At 38.2% G+C, this 22,883-nt stretch overlaps 1 protein-coding gene across 2 annotated transcripts; it reads left to right on the top strand.

Moving 5' to 3' along the window:
- The first annotated feature begins 4,152 nt into the window (after positions 1 to 4,152).
- dnmt3ba (DNA (cytosine-5-)-methyltransferase 3 beta, duplicate a) lies at positions 4,153 to 22,609 on the top strand. Of its 2 annotated transcripts, XM_067527580.1 has the most exons (26): positions 4,153 to 4,262; positions 8,939 to 9,073; positions 9,623 to 9,768; positions 10,182 to 10,347; positions 10,443 to 12,181; positions 12,274 to 12,412; positions 12,580 to 12,639; positions 12,909 to 12,964; positions 13,749 to 13,898; positions 14,967 to 15,029; positions 15,180 to 15,329; positions 15,415 to 15,522; positions 16,064 to 16,193; positions 16,383 to 16,499; positions 16,629 to 16,673; positions 16,762 to 16,841; positions 16,994 to 17,106; positions 17,345 to 17,528; positions 17,797 to 17,881; positions 18,016 to 18,161; positions 18,295 to 18,385; positions 18,477 to 18,625; positions 18,706 to 18,791; positions 18,899 to 18,968; positions 19,433 to 19,551; positions 20,171 to 22,609. In XM_067527580.1, the coding sequence occupies exons 2-26, from the start codon at positions 8,950 to 8,952 to the stop codon at positions 20,310 to 20,312; spliced, it is 4,458 nt and encodes a 1,485-aa protein (XP_067383681.1). In that variant the 5' UTR covers positions 4,153 to 4,262; positions 8,939 to 8,949; the 3' UTR covers positions 20,313 to 22,609. The 2 variants fall into 2 exon arrangements, with proteins under 2 accessions (XP_067383681.1, XP_067383683.1); XM_067527582.1 differs by lacking the exon at positions 13,749 to 13,898.
- Positions 22,610 to 22,883: the final 274 nt, after the last annotated feature.

The following is a 22,883-nucleotide window of genomic DNA, read 5'->3' as shown; positions in this document are numbered from 1 at the left end:
AAGTCGACCGTATTGGAAGTTTGCAAAGCAACTTAGAAAACTTCAAAATGAGGTATTTGTAACAAGAATGGAGCAGTTCTTTTAGATATTCAGACCTTCTTTTCAAATGTTTGAAATCCTATTTTTCAGTTTTAAAACCATAATTTATACATTTAATTTTTTAACGTCTCCAGTGTTTTTTTTTATGTGCTTTATGTTTTATATACAACTACCAGCATTTTTGTCTGTCCTAGAACTAAAGACTGCCTTTATTTTCTTACACTGCCAGTTTATTTTCATACAATTTAGCTGGATAATAAAATGGACAAATAGGCCATATAAGCTTTGCTGTAGCCTTTTATTCATTCTTATATTTAATTAATATAAATGATACTGTCAGTTTCAATCAAGAGGAAAACATTAGAAAAATGTTCTGGTAAAAATCCTCTTTCTTTTTGGATGTTCTTCTCTTTCCAAATGTTTTCATGCTGAAGTGCCATTACACAAACTGTGGAAAACTATGCCATTAACTAGATTTTTATGAAATCCATAATATAAACATACACTGGCAAGAAAAAGGTTGAAAACACTAAAATATTAATATATGTTGATCCTATCCTGTGTAGGGTTGCTGGGGGGTTGGAGCCTATCCCAGCTGTTATAGAGGAGTTGCGAGAGGAGTTTCACACACTGGACAGGTCACCAGTTTATCTTATGACAAACACAGAGAGACATACACAGACAGACAACAATTCACATTCACACCGAGAGGCACTTTAGATTCACTTGCATGTCCCTGGACTGTGGGAGGAAACTTACACAAGCATGGGGAGAACACGTAAACTTTACATAGAAGACAGTAGCACTAACTACTTCACCACTGTGCTGCCCAAAATCAATTAAATTTAACTAATGTCACCTCAAAGCACTTCACATAATAAAGTCAAGACTATACAGATATGTAGAGAAAACCTAACAAATCCCCCTGAGCAAGCCATAGGCCACAGTAGAGAGGAAAACTCCCTTTAACAGTAGAAATCTCTTAAGGGTGGGTGGCCATTTGCTTTGACTGGTTGGAGTGAGTGGAAAGAGGAAAGAGAAAAAAAAGCAACAAGAAGCAACCACAAAGAAGAAAAGGAAAGGGAAGAGAGGAGAAAAGGAGCGCAGTGCATCGGGGGGGGGGGTCCCCCGGCATTCTAAGCCTATAACAGCACTATAACTAACTATAAGCTTTGTCAAAGAGAAAGCTTTTAAGCCTAGAATAAAAGGTAAAGAGGTTGTCTGCTTCCCGAATCTGAACTGGTTGCTGGTTCCACAAAATGATGAAAAAATTATTTCCTTAAATTTGCTCACAGCATTTTCAGACAAGCACCTGCTGTAGTGGAATTCTTTTCTAACTGCTGTCTAGTCCATTATTGAAAATTCAAATAAAAACATGGTCAGGCAAAAGAGAATTATGAGAAAAAAATATTGTTAAATTACCAGTTTCAATGCCATAAGGTCTAGGGTGTGACCAAAACAGTGAGTGGGTTTATTTACATTTTGTGAAAAAAACAATTGAATTTAATCATCAAACAAATGCAGTGCTGGGGGCAGTTACTGTCAGCATCTACATGAATGTTAAAGTGACCAACTATAATAACTTTATCTGTAATAAGGACTAAATTGGTTAAAACAATCAGAAAATGATAACCTCTGAATTAAGGACTAGAGGACAGTACACAGTGGTTTTTGAGTTTTCCAGTTTGGGTGTGAAAGGCTAAGGGTGATGCTCTCAAATGAGTTACAGCTATGTTTAGGTGTAGGATTTATTGATAAGCTTAAGTGGAAGATTGTAACTACTCTTCCATCTCAGCCTGTGCTTCTAGGAACATGATAATAATTATGACTTGGGGGGGCTTGACTCATTTAGACTGACATATTCTTCCTGCTGCAACCAAGTTTCAGTGAGACAAAATATGTCAATTTGAGGATCACTTATCAAGTAATTTACTAACAGGGATTTGGACGAGAGACCTGATATTTAATCATCCACATTGTTCATTTTTGGTTTATGTAATGAAGTTGGCTGGGGAACAGACACAGGCTCTATAGGTATTTGGGAGTCGTGAGGGGGTGACATCTGCAAAAACACTACAAAGAGGCGTGTATTCCAATCCCAAAATACAGAAAACATATTTTTCATTCATCCGCAACAATATATTCAGCAGGTAAACTATTGAAAGCTTCAAAGATAATCTTTTACATAATCTTTTATACACAATCAGTGTTAAACTTGAAGTCGGAAGATTTAATTGTGTTAGCTTCACTTCTTTTTCTTGGTTAGGTCGAACCAACTTGTAAGTACGAAAGAAAACAGATGCCTCACTGCTCCTGATTTGGCTGCATTGTTGACTAAAACAAGAGAGAAACCAGTGGGCACAGACACTGTATTGTAAGAGACTCAGATCAGCTGGCTTCATGGGCAGAGATGAAAAGAGTAGAACCCTACTAAGAAAGATTTGCAGTGGGCCAAAATGCACAAACAGTGGACTGATGAGTAAAACTTTAAGGTGTTTGGATCCAAGTGAATACCACGTATCAGACACAGAAATCATGAAAAGGTGACAGATGCCTGACTAACACCATCAGGGAAGTATGGAAGTGGAAACACGATGATGTGGGGAAGCTTTGGCAATGCGAGAGTGGTCGAACTGCATCATATGCAAGGCATCCTCAATCAACATAGATACCAGTCCTTACAGAAGAGGCATGCTATTCCCTCTGGCCAATGACTAATTGGGGAGGTTAGGATAACTGGTGAATCTAAATTGTCTGTTTAAATGAATCTGTCAGTGGTTGTCTGTCTGTCTCCCTGTGTATGTCTCTGTGTTGGAGCTGAGATAGACTGGAGGCAAAGTGGCAGTTGGGTGGGCTCCAGCCCCCCATGACCCTGATAAGTGGGGACAGATAATGGATAAACCCTGACCCTAAGCATGCTTCCTGGTTGTGTAAGAATGATCTGGAGAAGGAAGTAGCTGCTGGAATACTCACTGTGATGGTTTGGCCAACTCAATCACCAGATCTTATCCCGGTCGAGCTGGTGTGGGAGAAGCTGGACCAAAGGGTTCGGTAACCAACCAGCATATCAGACCTTTGGTATGTTCTGTAGAAGTCCTGGAAGTAAATCACTTCCATCACATTTTTCAGTTAGGTATTGCTGCAAAGGGCAGGGCTTTTGATAAAACATAAAAATTTTGTGTCCTTCAAAAATGCTTATTAATTGCTGTATTTTTTTTGTGTGTGTGTTTTCAGGATCCATTACAAACAATTGCTCAAATAAAACCAACAAAAGATAATAAAAACACATTAATTACACACATATAACTTTTTCTTTTAGTGTACAAGATAAGATAAACCTTTATTCGTCCCACATATGGTAAATGAATCTGAGTGACAACCACAACACTTGTTAGCCAAACTTGCTAACAGCAGAAACATGTCTGCACCAAAAAGCCTCCTCTCTGTCTGATGGCACTGTTATATTTTGTATTATTATAGAACTGTTTTCATTTCGGATATATAATTCTACGTTTCACTGCCTTAACTAACTATGCTGACATAAAAAGTGGCTCTTTTTGACGGATGGAACCCGCAAACTACATAGTAATAACTAAGTTAACCTTAAATATGCTAACGCCTTGGTAGTAGCCGTATTTTTCCACCAACTTGACGATCGGCTCGGCAACGTTGTGGGGTTTTTGCCTGTGATGCCACGCTGGCATTAACGTTACACTTTTACTAACCAGCGGCTGTGTTAACACAGGCGGTTGTTATAGCTAAATGGTTGGATAGTCGTGGAGGCCATTTGTAGACCGACAGAAAATAGGCTTATATATGGTTTTGTCTGCTATGTGGTGCTAGGGTTAGATTGGCCTGAATGATCAGTCTGCGCTCATTTTCAAAGAGATGGGTATTTTAGATGCACAAATTCGTCACGTTACAGTGGTTTGTTTTTAGATTTAAAAAAAATAATCGAAATCCATGTGTTCGTCCACTGAAATTCGGTTAGACATATATTTTTGTCTACATATTTTTGTTGGATTGACACGTTGGTCCTTTAGTATACAGCAGGTTGGAAGCCCGTGGCAGTAGCTACTGTGGGACAGCCTACAGTGCCGTTTGTCCAATGGTCCCTTACCCGTAATGGGGACGTCACAGGGCCGGGCTGCCTATCGGAGAACGTGCCTTCGGATGAAACGAACAATCTGGAGGACGTCTGTATCTATAGGGGACCCGGCGGGGTAAGTGAACAATTATTTATCCTCATATAAAGCCAGCGGTCATATAATACTGATAGCTACATTTAGTTTTACTGTTCATATGATAGAGTCTCGGCTCGTGTGGTTGCAGTTTTTTTATTGTCCCGGTTGCAAATCCGACCTTACGTAGCACCACAACACAAAAGACCGGTTTCTGCAAACCTCCGGCGATATGAGGAGGAGGTTTCGACTTCCTAATAATGACTGCAACTGGTTTAACAACATTAGTTTCATTTTTGCGACTTCTGCTATATCGTGTATAACACACGAATAGGCAGTTGTAAATTCAGTTTCTTTAACGTGTTTGAAAATGAAACTGTTTCTTTACATATTTCCTCCAACGTAAAGATAAAACATTAAAACATTATCCCCCCCATGTAAAACCAGGCTGCACCATGCACGTAAAGTGAAATTGGAGAAATGAAATAATATACGATGTGGTTGTCACTGCACTGTTCTGGGTTTGCTTTCAGCAAGGAAAGTAACAAATTATGAACCCTTATGTTGAAACATTCCTACTGAGAGAAAGTTATGCAAGGTGGAGATTCGCGGCAAAAAATGGACAGACACCGCGAGATTTGACGCGTTCTATACATTGAAAGGGGAGGAGAGACCGTGACGGCAGCGTGGCTGTAGTGTCCCGCAGGATTCGGCTGTAGCACACCTCGGTGTCTTACGGTATTCACAACAACAAAATGGTCTAAAAAGCAATCAAAATATCCAAATGCAAAGATTATTTCATAGGAAAACCCTCAGGCCTTATACTCCACAGTCAGACAATAGGAGATTAGGCAGCCCACCCATCGGCTGAGGCTCATTCGCTACCCCCACCCCTAGAAGTCAGTCATCGGGTAGAAATAGCATGGGCAATGGTGACTGCTGTGTTTTGTTGGAAGAGTAACAACTCAACACAGCATTTACACAGCATACAAAGCAAATACAACTTAATACGTGTCAAAACTCTGTTATAACAGACATAATGTCACTTTGTTCCACGCTCTAGTAGTTTAGAAATGGGTGCTGATATCAGTACTGATCTCTTAATTTAACCAGATTTCAATTAACTTCAATTTTTAATGCTTAATTTGCAAGTGCTCATCATAACCCCTGGGAAATGTTTTCTACATTGAACAATTTGACACTTTACATGATCTCATATTCAAGATAACAACTTGAATACGAGGTCATGTAAAGTACAGAATATAGAATAAATTGCCAAAAAATTTGTTTTATAAATCTGTGAACCATTACTTATTTATGTATTTTCTTTGGCAAATGTAAAATGACCAAAACATGACCTATTATTTTATAGGTGTCATGGCAACATGTCATTTTCCCAAATTTGGAGGTTTCCTTTACAGTTTTATTAATTTATTGATTTTCCATTATCCTCATGTTCATTAAAACAACCTGAGAAACCTTAGTCCAAGGAGACCATCTTCTTCGTACCAATTTCGTTTTGAGTACATGTCACTCCTAACAACTCAATATCTTTTCTCTCAATTGGGTATCAACTCAAAAAATCAGTCATCACATGGTCAAATGGTTTTCTGGTGGAGGATGTGCTCCCTGTGGCTTTAGTAATGTCACACAGGTAAAGCATGATTGACAGTATTTCTGTGCATATGAAGGCCATGTGAAACATGGGCTGTACAATCGGGTAATAAAGTTGTACATTTTTGAATTATTAAACACTTGTATTACTTCTGATGTAGACATCCAGATCCACAACTTAATCATTAGATATGTCAAATTTATGAAGCATCATTTTGACAACATGAATGCATGTTTAAAAGATCGATCTTGAAAATTAGCACAAGGCAATGACTGAGTCAAATACTCTTTTTGTGGTTTTCCACAAACACCAACAACTACACAGCTCATTTTGCAACTTCAGTTACATTTATTACTGATATAGTTGCTCTCTACCAAAAAAGTCACCTGTTGACCATTCACTTTGCCTCACTTGGTTTAAATTTAGCTCTGATACTAAACACATTCCTCAGTCAAATCCACATTTATTCCAGCATGTGTGAGCTTTATCAAGCAGTTTTCATTGCATTTGTGTGGCAAACTCTCACTGCATGTCTGAGCAAGCATTTCCTCATTTCAGTTAGCAAATCAGTGTATGTGTGTAAGCATGTCTTCATTGCAGTGTGTGTCAGTGTGCATTACTTCCCTCCTTTTGATCAGTCATCAGCAACTGTCCCAGGGGCACCAGCTTTTCCTCCTCCTGTCAGTTTGCCACTGGCGATGACTTCTCAGGACAGTCTCTGGGTCTATGTCCTCTTCAATTCCAGAGGGACAGTCTTTTGCAGAATGTCCCCTTTGCACACATGTGTGGCATGTTTATTTCCTTCTATCTTTCCCCTCCTGAGGTGGTTGCAAATTAGGCAGATGATGAGAATGCAGAAGAGGCAGATGAGGATGAGGACGGAGATGTGGTGGAGTCAGGTGGTGGTTGTTGTTGTGGGACTGGTTGTCATTGCACTTGTTGTTCATGGTAGGAGTCCAAGCCAGCGTCCAGTTTCAGTGCCGTGATCTGTGGACAGAGAGAAGACACACTGGGAGTATATCGTGGTTGTGTGTATTCTACTGAAGTGTTATCTGTTCTGTGTGGTGCAGTTGTCATAAGAGTTGTTGTTTTTTTTATCTTTTCAGTCGTCTTCTTTCCCTATACTTAATTTTTTTCACGTTTTTCACATATTTAACATTATGTAAGTTACACATCTGTATGTCTTTTTGTGACACTTAGCCTTCAGTTTCTTTTCTTGATTTAACATCATTTCTTATAATCCTACTTAAGGAAAGCCAAAATTCTCAATCCACAGTTTCAAACATTTAAGACTTTTGTCACCATACCTTTCATAACATTTACCATTTGGTGTAATCTACTGTTTTCTATGCTGTCTGTTGGCCTCTTTTTCCTCCATTCTCTCACCATCACTCAGTTCCTAGGGCTTAATCCGAGTGTGCGCACCTTCTGCCACACTTCCAGTAAGGGAAGTCCAGAACTCTTAATTCTACTTTTGGACCTGTCCTGTTCAAACGAACAGCGACCTTTCTCTGTGTACTGCTCCGTCCTGTAATAACCTGTGACCGGGTCGAGAATGACAAAACTTAGGAGGCACAGAGAGACAAAGAATTCACTTGGTGCCTTTTTCCCCTAATAAATGTCACCATACTTGGTTTTCATAATCTCAACAATCGGACCCTGTGGGGTCCAAGCCCCCTCACTTCCCTGGTTTCCCATGGAAGTCCATGCACAGCCTTCAACGGAGACATCTCTACGAGGGTGAGGGTATATTTTATAAGCTCCCACTACACCTAGCTTTATGTTCATCACTTAAAGTCCCTAATCACTGAGACTTGTTGGCCCCTGCGTCCAACTCGGTTATTGACACTTATCCTCCCCAATTGACTAGGAGTCGCCCGATTCGCTCAGATTAATTCAACCAAGAATGGCAAGTTTGAGCTCAACAGAAATAATTTAGGAACTTCTTTACAACTCACCCGGTATCCATGGCAGTCACCAGAGGAGCCGCTGTGTTCAGTTCTCCTTCTCTACATTTCAGCAGACGTGGAGACTGGAGTTTGTTGTCTTTTCAAGGGTCCATGAAAACCACTGTTCACTCTGGCTCCTCCGGTGACCACTCACAGATCCTGCCGACAACACCAAATTGTCTTGGCAAAAAAATGAAAGTATCTGTTCTTAGACACCACAAGTGTAATTACTAACGAAGCCTCAACATCCAGGATGTCTTTTAGGGTTTTATTATCTTACAAGAGAGAAATACATCGACAGAGTTTCAAGTCTCCATCCTATGCAGTTCTAAACTTCATACATCACACATTAGTTTTCTGTTGCTGGGCAGAACATTTTACACCCTCATGCTACTGCCTCCAGCCATTTACTCCTTTTATGGAAACCTTTTCCCTTTTCAGCACTTTGAAAAGCATCTGTGATCGTAGAGTGACTCTGGGTCACTACAGTGTGGGATGGTCTGCTATGACATTGGAGCAGTTCTGCAGACACTTCAAGACAAACCATGTATATGAAACAACATTTTAAAGATCCTTCGAAAGTACACTGAGTACAAGTTGTCATTATAGCTAAGAGTAAAATGCATTCATTTAATCATACTTGATAATAGGCCTACATGTGCAAAACATTTGAGCAAATGTAATGAATGTATATTTAAAAAAAATGTATTACATCCACATACAGCTATTTATAGATCAGGTTGCAGGTGTTTCAACCGATATGTTGGTCATCTCTTTGAGCACAGGCAGAACAGAAACTGAAAGTACATTCACTTACTCATTTGGATGTTTGTTTTGTGTTGTTTCCAACAGACAAAACAACATCCTTATCTTGTAGACAGGATTTGCTACAAGATAACTAAAGGCAAGGTGGCTAAGATTTGTGCTTTGTGTGCATTATAGTTATCTAAATAAAGCAAATTGCTCACCATGGAGACTCAACTGAACTAGACCACTTACAACAAGGTGGATTAACACTTAGTGCTGATCCAACACGTTTCCTAAGAAATATGTATGTGTGTGTGAGTGTGTGTGTGTGTGTGTATATAAGTATGTAAACTACCATATTTTAGCACTCTTAATTAAAATTATTTTTTTTGTTTTTTCCTTCTTAGAGTGTTGCAAGATGGCAAGTACAGTGGCTGTCACTCTAGACTCCTCCAATGATAAATCAACTCCCTTGCATTTGGTGACCTGGATCAACAACCTGCTGAAGACAACATTCAAAGATGTGCAGGAGATGGGTTCAGGTGAATTATCAGTATGAACAGACTTAATGCAGTGTCGTCCACATTCCTGATTGGCCCAAAGCCATGAAAACATTTATTTTCAGTCGAACTGCACAATGGTGTATAAACACAATAACCCATGCTGTTTTGTCCTGTGATATTTGGCTTAACATAATTCTGGCAGGACTGGTTGTGAGATAAAGCATTGTATTACAAAGTCTCTGTGATTAACTTATAATTGTAACTGAATCACCTTAGTGTTTAGTTTTACTCCTATGTTCTTATCATACTTTCAGATATTTAATTTAAAAATGTAAATGATAATTCTACGGCTTTATAAACTGTATTTGAGCAATTTTAAGTTACTGTTCTTGTTGCTGCTTCACAGTAAAATCTTTCCACTGAGAGCCCAACAACAACCTTTTATTTTGAAGTGTAATGTATTTATCATTTAGTTACCAAATTTGGTTAGTGGCAATACAGCTTGATGAATCAGCTTTTGAAAAACATCACTTTTCCCTCTTTAATGCAACTTTTTTTTATTGTCTTTATGTATGTATGATCCCAAAGGTGCATGCCATTGTCAGATCATGGACTGTGTCATTCCTGGTTCCGTTGACATGACTAAGGTAAAGTTTGATGCACAAGGTGAGGATGAGTGCAAACACAACTTCAATCTCCTCCATGAAGCTTTCAGCAAGAGCAATATCAAAAAGGTATGTTCTGTTTTTATTTGATTCTGAGTTTGTAGAGTAGCATTGTAATTTCATTTATTATTCCTCTGTTTCTTTGTGAGTTAACAATAACATACCATAATAGAAATTTATCATGAAGCATCACGTTGGTGTCTGTCAACCAAATAACAACAAACACTACGCTGTTTGGTGTTATTTGCTTGACAGAAAGTCAAAGTCAAAGTTGAAAGTCACTGCTCACAACACACAATTCCACATCTTTTATGATTCTGCAGCTTTATATGTAGTACATTCACATATAGGTGTAAGTATTTTAAACATTGTTTAGAACAAAATGTTTTTTCATAGTATTTTTTTCTTTCACATAGTAATACATTAATTCTCAGTGGAAGTTAAATAATTTCTAAATGTTATCATTCTTTGTCTGTATTTAGAACATTCCAGTTGAGAAGCTCATTAGAGGGGACTTTACAAGCAACTTTGTGTTCCTGAAGTGGTTCAAAGATTTCTACACTGCAAATGTGAAAAGTGAGGAATACAACCCCGTAGAAGCACGAGACAGTCGTGATATCAGACCTATCGTTGCATCTTCACCATTGCGTAAGTGTTAAGATTTTCTTTTACTGTGATTATTGTGTTTCAATTGTCACATTTACAATACTTGTGCAGCAATCTCTTTTTCTCTTTTTTGTCAGGGACCTCTAAATTGAAATCCAACAGAGAAGAGAATGGCACTGAAATTAATAAAACATTCCCTTACACTGAAAAATGGAAGGGTATTTTTGAGTGGGCTGAATGTAGTACCCTTGGAGAGCATTATACCTACTGCCTAATTTGTAAAAGAAACCTGAACACATTTGAGAGAGGCCTTGTTGAACTCAAGCAGCATGTGGCAACAAAAAAACACAGGAAAAGAGTTAAAAGTCACATGAGGGCTGGCCCGCAAGGGCAAAGCTCTGCGCCACTGCCATGTAGTGATGTAGCAGTCCAGTTTATTCACGAACACTGCTGCACCGGCTCTGCTAAGGGTGAACAGGTGTCTAAATGTTTTGTACGCCGTAAGCTGGGGCTGCAGTACCCCAAAGATATTACATCAGTTTGCCAGCACACTCCCTATTCTGTATATGTTTATGAAGGGATATCTGTAGGAAAGGTTGACACTGTTTGTGTAGTCCTCATTGGTTATTTTGATATTGAATCTTCCAGATACTCCATCAAATTTCTGGATGCCCTTCAGTTAGTGGATGGTGAAGGAGAACAAACTGCTGTAGCAGTGGTGGAGACCTTGAAGAAATTTGGGTTACCCACACATAATATGGTTGCAGTTTATTCTCATAGTAATAGCACAGCCTCAGAGCAGATCTTTTCACAGCTCAGGGAACTCAACCCACACATTGTAGCCTTAGGAGGACTGTACATCCTTGCTGATGTTGCTTGCAATGCTGGGGTGAAGCAACTCTCCAATCAAGCTCAAGAACTGATAGCAGACATTCATGCCTATCATTCGTCCTGCCCTACAAAGAATGACAACCTCTGCACTCTCTTTGGCTCCGATGTCACTGTGAACAGTCCATCATTTCATCTCAACACCAGCTGCCTTAAGTTTTGCCTATTAGTCAAAAGAATCCTGGCAATATGGACAGATCTTATACTGTACTTCAACTTGTTTGACAAGGATGATGACAAAGCCAAGTTAATCTCCTCACAGCTGCAGGATCCTAAAGTCAGGGCAACATTTATGTTTCTGGAACAGGCCCTAAAGCCTCTGCAAAGTTTCCAAAGGCATCTGCAAACACAAGAGGAAGCCCCCCAGGCTGATATGCTGCTCATCTTAGAGGAAGCCAGCAACCTGCTGTGCACATACACCTCCTACTTCCTTCATCCACAAGCTGCTGTTCACCTCCACAAGGACAATGATGCTCAAATCCTTAAGAAAAAGAAATTTCACCTGTCCAGCCCTGAACTCAGTCTGGGTGGCAAAGCTGTGGAAGACTTCTTGAAGGAGTCTAAGGCTACAGAGGCCTCGCCACTGTTAAAAGAGCAGGTGTTATCTTTCTACATCGCACTCACAGGATGCATATCAGAAAAACTACCTGTTAGTGTTGACCTGCTAAGGAGCATCACACAACTACTGAACCATCAGAGCAGGCTGAAAGTGACAGGGAAGGCGGTTGGAGAACTTGGGACCAAGCTGGGGATCTGCAGCTCCCCTGAGGTGCTAAATCAGCTGACAGGTGAATTTGATGAGTATCGACTGGCTCAGGAGGGAGAAAATGAAGAAGGAGACAAGGACACGTCAGCAGTGGTGCCACTGGTGAAACACTGGGCCAGTGTACTAAAGAACACCAAGCCAACCTCAGTCTTCAGAAGACTTATATTGACCCTGTTGGCTCTCCCCTGTCCACCACTTGATGCTCAACAAGTTTTTACTCAGGTGCAAACATAGAATCTGTCTGTATTTGTGTTTTAGCATTTAAAGTAATTTAGTAAGTAACTTTTTTGCACTTGCTGTACTTCCTGTGTCAGGCCTTAGAAAATGGAGAAACTGCACCGCTCTCTGAGAGTGAATCCCAGTGTGATGTCTTGTCTGACAGCGCTCTCTCTGACAGCACCAGCAACAAGGACTCTCCACGGAACACTGACGTTAAGAAATATAGTCCATCAGGTAAATTAAACATGTCAAATTTGCACCTATCTTATTGTGATGATAAGTAATAACTAAATCCCTTCTTATGAAATGATGGCAATGAATGCAATGGTGTATATGTGAAAAAGGTAACAAGATGAAGTCCATGCATTTGATAATTTGCCATTTACACTTCTATTTTCTAGAACTTAATGGCCATAATGCAATAGTGAAGCCATGTGAAGTCCGTCTTACAAAGCTAAAACGTAAGAAAACTATTTATTTTTATATTTCACTAATATATATATATATATATATATATATATATATATATATATATATATATATATATATATATATATATATATATATATATATATATATATATATGTCATGCATTATTTATTTTCTTTTACTGTTAGAATGTATTTTGTAAAATCTCGATTTTAAGATTTACCATGTCTCATTGCAGTTTTTGCTCCTCTGAACAATAACAATAAAACTATGCTCCACTAAGTTTTGTTTCTTTTCAAAGACCTGAAAAATGATTGTGACAGTATGCTTGGAGAAAACGATGCCATGTCGAAAGAGGTAAAAGATTTTCCTTTGTACCCCTTTTTCAGCATTTTTAATTTACTTCCTGTACATGAAAAAAAAAAAGATTTGGTTTTCAAAGATTCAGATTGGTTATTTAAGCATAATTAAATCCAGCTGCCTGAAGAGCAGTGTGTGGTTGTTATAATTTTGCCTTTGGTCTGTCTCAGTCCAGCAGCTGGAGAAATTTGTTTGCATATGCTGGGTCTTTTTTCACACTCACCTTACAGATGGAAAACCCAATACTGAATAAATTTTATTCATGCAGGGTTACTTGTCATCATGCAGCCTGGATTAGCTTGTTCTTCTGTTGTTGTCCTAAGACGGTTAAAAACACATCGGCCAGACACACTGCTCTACTGGGTAACAGTATATGGCACAGGCAAACAAGTTAATCCAGGCTGCATGATGACAAGTCACCCTACTGAATAGAGTTTCTTCAGTATTGGTTTTTGCATCTGTAAGGTGATAACGGACAATATGATTAATTTAGAAATTTGCAGAAGTAAACTAAATTTCACCATAAAGACTTCATGATGCTGAAACCAAAAGAGCAAAGAAAAAAATCATTGTTGCTGCATCACATTTGTCTTTATTTAAAGTTTTAGTTGCAGCTTTGAAAAAATAAATCTTCCACTCTGGAAGAGTCTTTATACTTTTCATTTTAAAGATCGAGATAATAAGTGGCATTTTGAGGGGCAGTCTGCATATACGATGTTTTCAGACTACATTTGCATGTGCATGATATTTGAATGTGTAATGAGAGTATGTTGTCTCCCAGGGGACCAATAGGGGAGGTTTTGGCTGGGAAAGCAGTTTGCGCCAGAAGCCACAGGCCCGTACAGTGTTTCAGGCTGGTGCTAGCACCTGGTCCAAACCCAATGGTCTTGATAAGGACACAAAAACGGGTCTGGAGTCCCAAAATGAGGTGGTAGGTATACTCATGTATACTACCAGAAAACCCCTGGGTCATGACATGTCTTCTCTGTCCTCTCAAATGGTGCTGGATAAACAAACAAAAAAATACTCCACGCTTTACTCTACAACATGTTTATTTGCAAATCAAATGGCGTTTGCATTTGATTTGCTGTGAGTCAGAGACAAATACTGTTGAGTCCTTTTTGTTGAGTTTCAGCACCATCAGACCTGTAGTAAACACTGTTTCGACAGCTAGCCACAGTAGTTAGGATGTTCAAAGACTGCAAAAACTTAAAGGGGGCTTTTTGAGTGATTTTGTTTTTAAAACAAAAGTTATGTTTAATCACAAAAACACTATCATCCAGTCAGGTACACAACCCTCAAAATATTTGCAAGTATTTTAAATGTGGCATTTATATCCATAAATGTTGACTATCCACCAGTCGTTTTCTTTCTTTGCTTTTCCTGGCACATTACATAATCTTGTGTATTTTTCCATGGTAGTGGGACTGTGTGTTCTGTTATGTGTGACATAAACGAAACCAGCACACACTCAAAGAACTAAACTGCTCCATAGAGCCACAAGAGGTCTAAAACCCCACAGGGAACATTTAACTGAATTTCAGTTACTGAATTGATTCACATAGACGGCTTTCAGAGTTGTTTACAACTTTCCTAACAAGTTAAACAAGGAAAATTATCATCTTCATCTAACACATCTTTATTTCAGATTTATCGCTGGCCTTATTCACCTCATTCCAAGTCAGATAGAAACAGGACAAAAATGGGATAACATTCTGCCAGTCATTATGCTGGCCCCATGTTGAAACTCGAATTTAATTTATTAAATTTGAAGCCACAGTAGAAGCCATTTTCTTGCGTTTTGGTCTTTATGATAAAGGGCTCCCTTGGTTCTTGTTTTTAACAAATTCTTTTCTTTATGTTACCTGAAATTAATTCAAATTATGTCTATGTGACTGGTGATGATTTAACAATTACAGTTGAAAGAAATATACCGGTCCTTGCTTAAATTATTTTTCAACTTTGCAATCATCGTATTCTACATGTTGTTGACATTCAGGCAGAAGAATCATCACCATTCTTTAAAACCCCACCAAGAGGACGACGGAAACATGGTTACCAGGTAATGTGTTAAAGTTGCAGGAAGAAAACCGGCACTTCAATCTGTTCATCATACATCATATCACATAAAATATCTGTCCCATTTTGTCTGCTTTCAGCAGTTTTCAGTAAAGTGTAATTTGTGTGTTTGTTTTTTTTTTTATATGTGCAGGATGGGAAAGGGTTCCTGACAGGAGAGCTAGTATGGGGTAAAGTGAAGGGTTTCTCCTGGTGGCCTGGGATGGTGATGCCTTGGAAAACTAAGTTAGCTCCTCCGGGTTTGCGGAGGGTGGAGTGGTTTGGAGACGGGATGTTCTCAGAGGTTAGAAGTACTGTGCATGTGCCACAGAAGCACTTTCTCTGTATTGAGGTAGCTAGTTATATATCTTCATTGCTTTCTTTTGCAGATCTACACCGAGGGCTTGCTCTCGTTCAGTGCCTTCACTAAGTGCTTCTGCAAAAATTCCTATGCCAGCTTGCCCATTTACAAGGAAGCTATCTACCAGATCATTGAGGTAAAAAATAACTGATATCTTTTGATATCTTGTAACATGTTGTGTGTTGTCCCTCTGACAAAGGTTTGCTCAACTCAATGCATATAGTGTGAAGTCAGACATAATAGCTAACAAAGTTTTTTACAGTAAGGTTTCCTACATATTTATCACCGTTTTCATTGTGTGTCAAAGGTAACAATTGTATCAGTGTAAATACATTTATAATTAATATTAGGTTGTTAATTGACTGTAAATTGGATGAAATCAAAAGGTTTGCAGTTTGGGACCAAACTGTGAGCAACCTCTTTTTATGAAAAATATTATTTCATAGCTGATGGAACTGTAATAAGCAAACAGTTCACACACCGATTACCTTTCAAACTGCTGAGTGGCCGTTTGGTTACACCCGAAAGGACCATTTAAATTTTGCAAAACATTAGAGATATTTCATGTATCATAGTGTCAAACTGATTGCTCAGAATCATCTGAATAAATGTGTTAACTCAGGGCCAGGAAATATTTCACTACAGCTCTAGATTTTGATCACACCTGTAATGTGTAGTTGGCTAGTGAACGATGTGGGAAGTCTTTCACTGAGGCAGAAGGAAATAGAGATAAAGAGCTGAAGATGATGCTGGAGTGGGCCCTTGAAGGATTTCTGCCTACAGGACCTGAAGGATTCCTACCTCCCGGTATGTGTACATTTTAATCGACCCATCAAAAATGCATTATGTACTACACATACATTACATAATGTGCTGTACATAAGGAGCTGCATGTTTTATAATGCAATTGTGCACAATAGTTGTGATTCTAACTGTCCTTAAAACTTTATTTCATAAAATTATGTTCATGAAATTCCATCTTTTTATGACTTTTAGATTCTACTTCAAATACTGAATCTTCTGACTCTGCGCTGTCTGACTACCAGCCTCCAGCAAAAAGGAAATATGTTTTTAAAAATAAGGCAAATGCAGCTGCCATTGTGTTTAGCAGAGGTTTGTAATATGTTGTCCACACATAGTCCATAAACATACCGCTGTCATGCTTCATATTAATCTAATTATTGTAAAGATTCCTATGTTTAATTAATTGTGATTTTTTTTTTTTTTTTTTTTTTTTTGCAGAATCCATAGTAGAAAAGGTCAAGGAGAAAGGAAAAACTATTGAAGGTAGGTTGCAGGAGTATGAATGAAGAAATGTTTGACTTCAACTGTGATATAAAATTCTTAAATCCAAGGTAACGGTTTGTTATTTCAGATTTTTGTTTGTCTTGTGGATCACCTGAGATTGAAGTGCAACACCCATTGTTTGAAGGTGGTCTTTGTCTAAAATGCAAGGTAACCTAACATCACCAGTGATCCCCTTGGTCTATTTCAATGTGGTCTGCTTTACTTCATTCCAGCCAGTTTTTCAGTGTCTAACAGCCATCTGAAACACAGCTGCCATTAACATTTTAAATGCTGCAAAACGACCATGCCACTGTTTGCAGGAGAACTTCACAGAAACACTGTATCGCTATGATGAAGATGGATACCAATCGTATTGCACCGTGTGCTGTGGAGGCTTGGAAGTCATTCTCTGTGGCAACACCAGCTGCTGCAGGTTAACATTGCTCAGATGTATCTCTTATAGACCTACAACTTTAGCTACAACTTTAGTCCCATTGCGTTTAGCTTGTACAAAACAGTACAGTACAGTAACAGTACTTTTTTTAAAAATTGTTTGTCTGTACATTTCAACTTTTTAAATGACTAAAACATAAGAAATAACACATGTAGTCTGCACATTTATAATTTTCTAACTCTCATGTACGTTCTTGGGTGTTTTCTGTGTCTCCCAGATGTTTCTGTAAAGACTGTCTGGACATCCTGGTAGGCCAAGGAACATTCGACAAGCTGAAAGATATTGATCCCTGGAGCTGCTACATGTGCAAACCATCACAGTGTCACGGAAACCTCAAACTTAGAGCAAACTGGGGTGTTAGGGTTCAGGACTTCTTTGCCAACAGCAGTGCCATGGCGTTTGTAAGTGCCACAGCTTCCTGTCAGTACACATTTTACTTCACATAATATTATTCAGACAAAATCTGAGTGCAGATTGCTTGCACGCTATTTTTCCTTTTCAGTGAGATTCTATTTACACTTTGTATGTGACATGGGTGTCACCCTGTGACCAAACATGTCCAGCTTGTGTGACAGGTTCAGGTGAAAAACGTCTGCAACTGTCAGATTCCAAATACTGTTGCTAATTAGAGCAGTGATAATGAAGGTCTGTTTTTTTGTTTTTTCACAGGAGCCTCACAGAGTTTATCCCTCCATTCCCGCTGATCAACGCAGGCCAATCAAGGTGCTCTCACTTTTTGATGGCATTGCAACAGGTTGGTTTTTAATTTTATTTATTGTGTGCTCAGGTGAAGCCTTTAGGAGTTTAATAAGACAGTCAGTCAGTAAAGGGTTATATTTTGCAATGTTTGAAGTCTTAACCTTCTTAACCTCTGTGGCATCATGACAGGATACCTGGTGCTCAGAGATCTTGGCTTCAAGATCGAGCGCTATATTGCTTCTGAGATTTGTGAGGATTCGATTGCTGTGGGGATGGTTAAACACGAGGGAAGGATTGAATACGTAAACGATGTTCGCACCATCACAAGGAAGCATGTGAGTATAAGCCTAAATAATACTAACCTGAACTTTGGGAGGAACCTGAACTTTTTGTGACTTTGTGTCATAGCAAAGAGACTCAAATATGAAACTTTGAATTCAGCTTCACTTCTGTAATTGTGTACTGCAGTTGGCTGAATGGGGTCCTTTTGATATTCTTATTGGAGGCAGTCCGTGTAACGACCTGTCCATGGTCAACCCTCTTCGAAAAGGATTATTTGGTGTGTAGCTTCCACACGCTTGTTAAAAACATTTTTGTGGTGGCACATCTTCCTCAATCACGCTCTGTTAATGTCTCTGTTTGTCCTGCAGAGGGCACTGGAAGGCTCTTTTTCGAGTTCTACCGCATATTGAACTTTTTGAAGCCCAAAGAGGGTGATGACCGTCCATTCTTCTGGTTATTTGAGAACGTGGTTTTCATGAGTGCCAACGACAAATCAGATATCTGCAGATTCCTTGAGGTGATTATGTTTTATTACTGGTGAAAATATCCCCACTGCCATTCCATTGTATTTCTCTATCTCATTCTTCCTTTTTTCAGTGTAATCCAGTTCTCATTGATGCCGTGAAAGTTAGTCCCGCCCACAGAGCACGCTACTTTTGGGGAAACCTCCCTGGCATGAACAGGTACATACTAATACCAAACTCATTACTTATATTCTTGCCCTCGTACAGATTCTTAGAGATAACATTTCTTGCATACAGTTTACATGCCAGTCTGCATTTCTCTTCAGACCTCTGGCTACATCTTTAGACAACAAGGTGGCTCTGCAGGATTGTTTGGAAGTCGGGCGCATGGCAAAGGTAGAAGTATTCTGTTTGCTATGTGAAGAGAGATGATAATCTGAAGTGACCTCACTCGGTAGTTTGTTGTAGTTAAAGCAAATTATGCTACCAGCAAACATTACCTTAAAAACCTTTGAATTCTCTTTCCTTAAAAGAGCTTTAATAAAAGTCATCATATCATAAACTGGTATTTGAATTTCTATCTATGTGGTGTTAATTTAGCTGTAAAAATTCTTACATTTACCTTTGGCAAGTCTGAATACATATACGTAAAGCTGGCTTCAGGTGTTAATGTGAGCATATATGCGTGTCTGTCTGTGTATGTGTCTCTGACTTAACCCTGAGATAGACAGGTGACCTGTTCAGTGTGTACCCTGCCTCTCAGGAGACGTGGTTAAGATAATGGATGGATGGATGACCTATTTAAATGATTCTTAAAATGGTGAAGCGCACTTATTCTCATATGTCGTCTTGTCTTGCAGTTTGATAAAGTACGTACTATCACAACAAAGTCTAACTCCATAAGACAGGGGAAAATGGGACCACTACCTGTCACCATGAATGGCAAGGAGGATTATCTGTGGTGCACAGAAATGGAGCAGTAAGTATATCTTAGACCAGTGGTCACCAGCCTTTTTAAAACTGAGAGCTACATCGTGGGTACCGATTAATGTGAAGGGCTACCAGTTTGATGCGCACTTTTGAAATAACAAATTTGCTTAATTTACCTTTAATTATATGTTATTATTAATATTCAATTACATTAATTATATTCATCTATGTGAAGACACAGATCATGTCAATGATTTCTCACAATAACTATCAAATGTGATTTAAAAAAGAATAGCAACCAAAAAATTAGATGCTGCTCATTGGTAAGTAGCGCTATGGTGAGCTATTTTTCGAACAGGCCCGCGGGCTACTCATGTGGTCTTTTGGGGTGACCTGGTGCCCACCGGCACCATGTTGGTGACCCCTCTCTTAGACTAACTTATACAGACATAGCAACTTAATGTTATAGTGTCATGTTCATTTGGTAATTTTTGTTTCTTCGTAAACAAATTGTTGTAAATAATTGCTCATCTTGATATGAATTTATTCTTTTTTTTGCACAACAATAATACAGACATTCTGTACATGGACACAGATTAGTCTATAACAGTATTGTCAAAGGAGGTCACGTTTGGGTTGTTACAGTGTAACATTTTCTGACTCTTTAGGGTCTTTGGCTTCCCCAAACACTACACAGATGTAAACAACATGGGCCGGATGCAAAGGCAGAAAGTCCTGGGTCGCTCCTGGAGTGTCCCTGTTATTCGCCACCTCTTCGCTCCACTGAAGGATTATTTTGAATGTGAATAACGCCTGTGAATCAAGTCTTCATATATGAGCAGCAGCGATAAACTACTGCCTTTTCCTGCCCTGCATTAGTAGGTAGTTCACATTCCCTCATCTTTTTTCTCAAAAATCTAATTAGCATTTGTTGGCTTTCATCCAAAATCTGACATTACCAGCAGGCACTTTTTTCAGGTTTTCTTTGATAAATATTGATGCTGTATCAAACAGTATTGCTCAGAACATGGACCTGTATCATGAACTAAGATGAGATCATCATCATCAAGCTGTTTTGATGTTTCACTTAGGTCATCTGGCATCACAAACCTGGTTCACTGGGATAAATAACTGGCTGCCACTGAGAGAACAAACATTTTCGGAAACCTGTGTCTATTTTTTTCCTACAATATTCCTGATGTTTTTAAACATCTTCAAAGATTCTATGTCATCTGTTGTGTATACATTTATATGACAAGCAGCCTCCCAGTCACAAATGACCAGCAATATACTTTTTCAACTTTCTTCATGATACAGGCCCCAGGTCTCTACCTCAGTACTGATATTTTGGTTAAATTAGGTTGGTTAAAGTTACACTTTTTTAAACTTTTAATAATTTATATAGAATGTTAACTTTGTTTTCTTTCTCCTTGTACTTCATACATTTTAATTGTATCATGTTGCCGGGAACTTGATCAAATTATGATCAGCAGCAGTGATGACTTTAACTATATTTACTTCTGATGATTCTGTTTACTTCTCAACTTAAAAGGTTTTAAGCTGACTTTTAGTCAATTTGTTATGAGAATTACAATAATGTCACTGTGGTGTTCAAATTATGTTTTTACAAAAACAACTTCACTGGTTTTACATTTTTGTTAACATTTTATCTGTTATAAGGCTATTTATACAGGACCAAAAACACTTTGTGGCTACTCATTGGAGTAACTGTGGTTTTTAAAATTTTAAAGGGAGAATTTTAAGTAATTGCAGTACTTGGAACAATACTGCTAAGATCGGACTTGAATAGAATGCACAGATTCTTCTAATGAATAAGACATGTGTCTTGAAGGATTACAACAATGGTTTTGCATGTTTGGGCCCAGTCCTAACAAAGTGTGTACACTAATAAACAACAAAAGCCAACCATATTTAAATTTTCCTATTACTATATTTAACAGTTATAGCTTAAAAAAGTCAAGGCACATAATATTGTTTCAAATACAAGGTTAAAAGGTTTTGATTATTGTGGTTGCATTTTAAAAAGACAAGACTGATGTGGATCCTACTTAGGGTTAAACGGTGTATACACACACAAAAAGTTAAATACTTTAAGAACATAGTAATGAAAGGATATGCGTACAATGTTTTGTGTTTGTTTTTAGTTTGTGACATAAAAAACCCAAATAAAGGGACTTATTGAATTGATTAGTAAAAACAAAAATAGGCCAGTCTGTTTTGTGAACCTCAAAAAGGTTAATCTATAAGGGCTTTTCTCAAATGCAAATTATTCAATGTAGTTTGAGGGAAATTCATTTGTGATATTCCAGGTTCTTAGGTGTGAGAATTCAATTATTTTTAAGGTATTTAGTTTTATGGAAATATCAATATTAGTTGAAAAATATGTTTAAAATTTTTAGGCAAAAATGGTTAAAATACTAGAGAATTTCTAGCTTCTAAAATGCCGGGATTTGCTGCTACACTTGATAGATCAGAAAAAAGAAAGAACAGAAAATTTGAGATTCAGTGTTCATTTGGTTGGATCCCAAACCTCCTGTTATGTACATGTGTTGCACATGCAAAACCAGTGGTGTGGTCCTTAAAATGCCAGTAAAGCTTGATTCAACATAAGTTTGCATGGCTGTAAATTCTGTGTGTCTTTTTTTTCCCTAATATTTGGTGTGATTTTTTTTTTCCTACATCAACCGTACTGTTCAGGTATCTCTACATTAGGATTTAATGTACACCTGTGTTTCTATTAATCAGATGTATGTTTTTTTGTTTTTTCCTTTGCCTAAAGTGAAAACAATGGTGCTGCATTGGACATCTTAGTTTTTCTGTGATTGACCAGTCCTTACTATTCTCTATACCTGTCATTAGCTGCATGACAGACAGGCCTAGAGTGAAATCTGTAGTCAACACATTTACCTCAATGATTGTTTGGATTTACTATTGGTGCTATTCAAACGGTGCTAATTTTGTATGAACAGATTGCAGCTTGGTTTTGGTTTGTTTGTTTTTACCTCTACTGTACATTCAACTGGGACTAGCTAAAAGTGAACTTTTCTTGTAGGTTTGTTATTTCCCGGCTTAAAGCGTTAACTTTGTTTGGTGATTGTGTGTTTTCTTTGTAAGAAATTGATCTAGGGAAATGTTAGTGTAAAATGTTGTCACTTTTCTTGGTGAAAACAAAAATTGCCAGTCAAAACACAATGAATAAATGTGTATGAGGGATCTTTACATAAGAGTTGATGTCTTATGTTTGCATAAAGACAATTTTTTTGTCTTTGTCTTTTTGTTATCTAATTTGACATGATTTATTACTTAAATTCTACTAAATTTAGGGCGGCGTGTACTAGACCCCCTTTAAATTGTATACAG

Source organism: Channa argus, chromosome 13 (assembly GCF_033026475.1).
Source record: "Channa argus isolate prfri chromosome 13, Channa argus male v1.0, whole genome shotgun sequence".
Taxonomy (NCBI): domain Eukaryota; kingdom Metazoa; phylum Chordata; class Actinopteri; order Anabantiformes; family Channidae; genus Channa; species Channa argus.
Note: the sequence above shows the minus strand (reverse complement) of the source record. Positions and strands in the feature narration are given on the sequence as shown.

Bases quoted from the DNA above. Each gene is read 5' to 3' on its own strand.
- dnmt3ba (XM_067527580.1), top strand. From the start codon at position 8,950: ATGGCAAGTACAGTGGCTGTCACTCTAGACTCCTCCAATGATAAATCA. The intron at 15,030-15,179 runs GTAATGTGTTAA...TTATATGTGCAG, and splicing joins GACGGAAACATGGTTACCAG to GATGGGAAAGGGTTCCTGAC. The intron at 15,330-15,414 runs GTTAGAAGTACT...TTTCTTTTGCAG, and splicing joins GAGACGGGATGTTCTCAGAG to ATCTACACCGAGGGCTTGCT.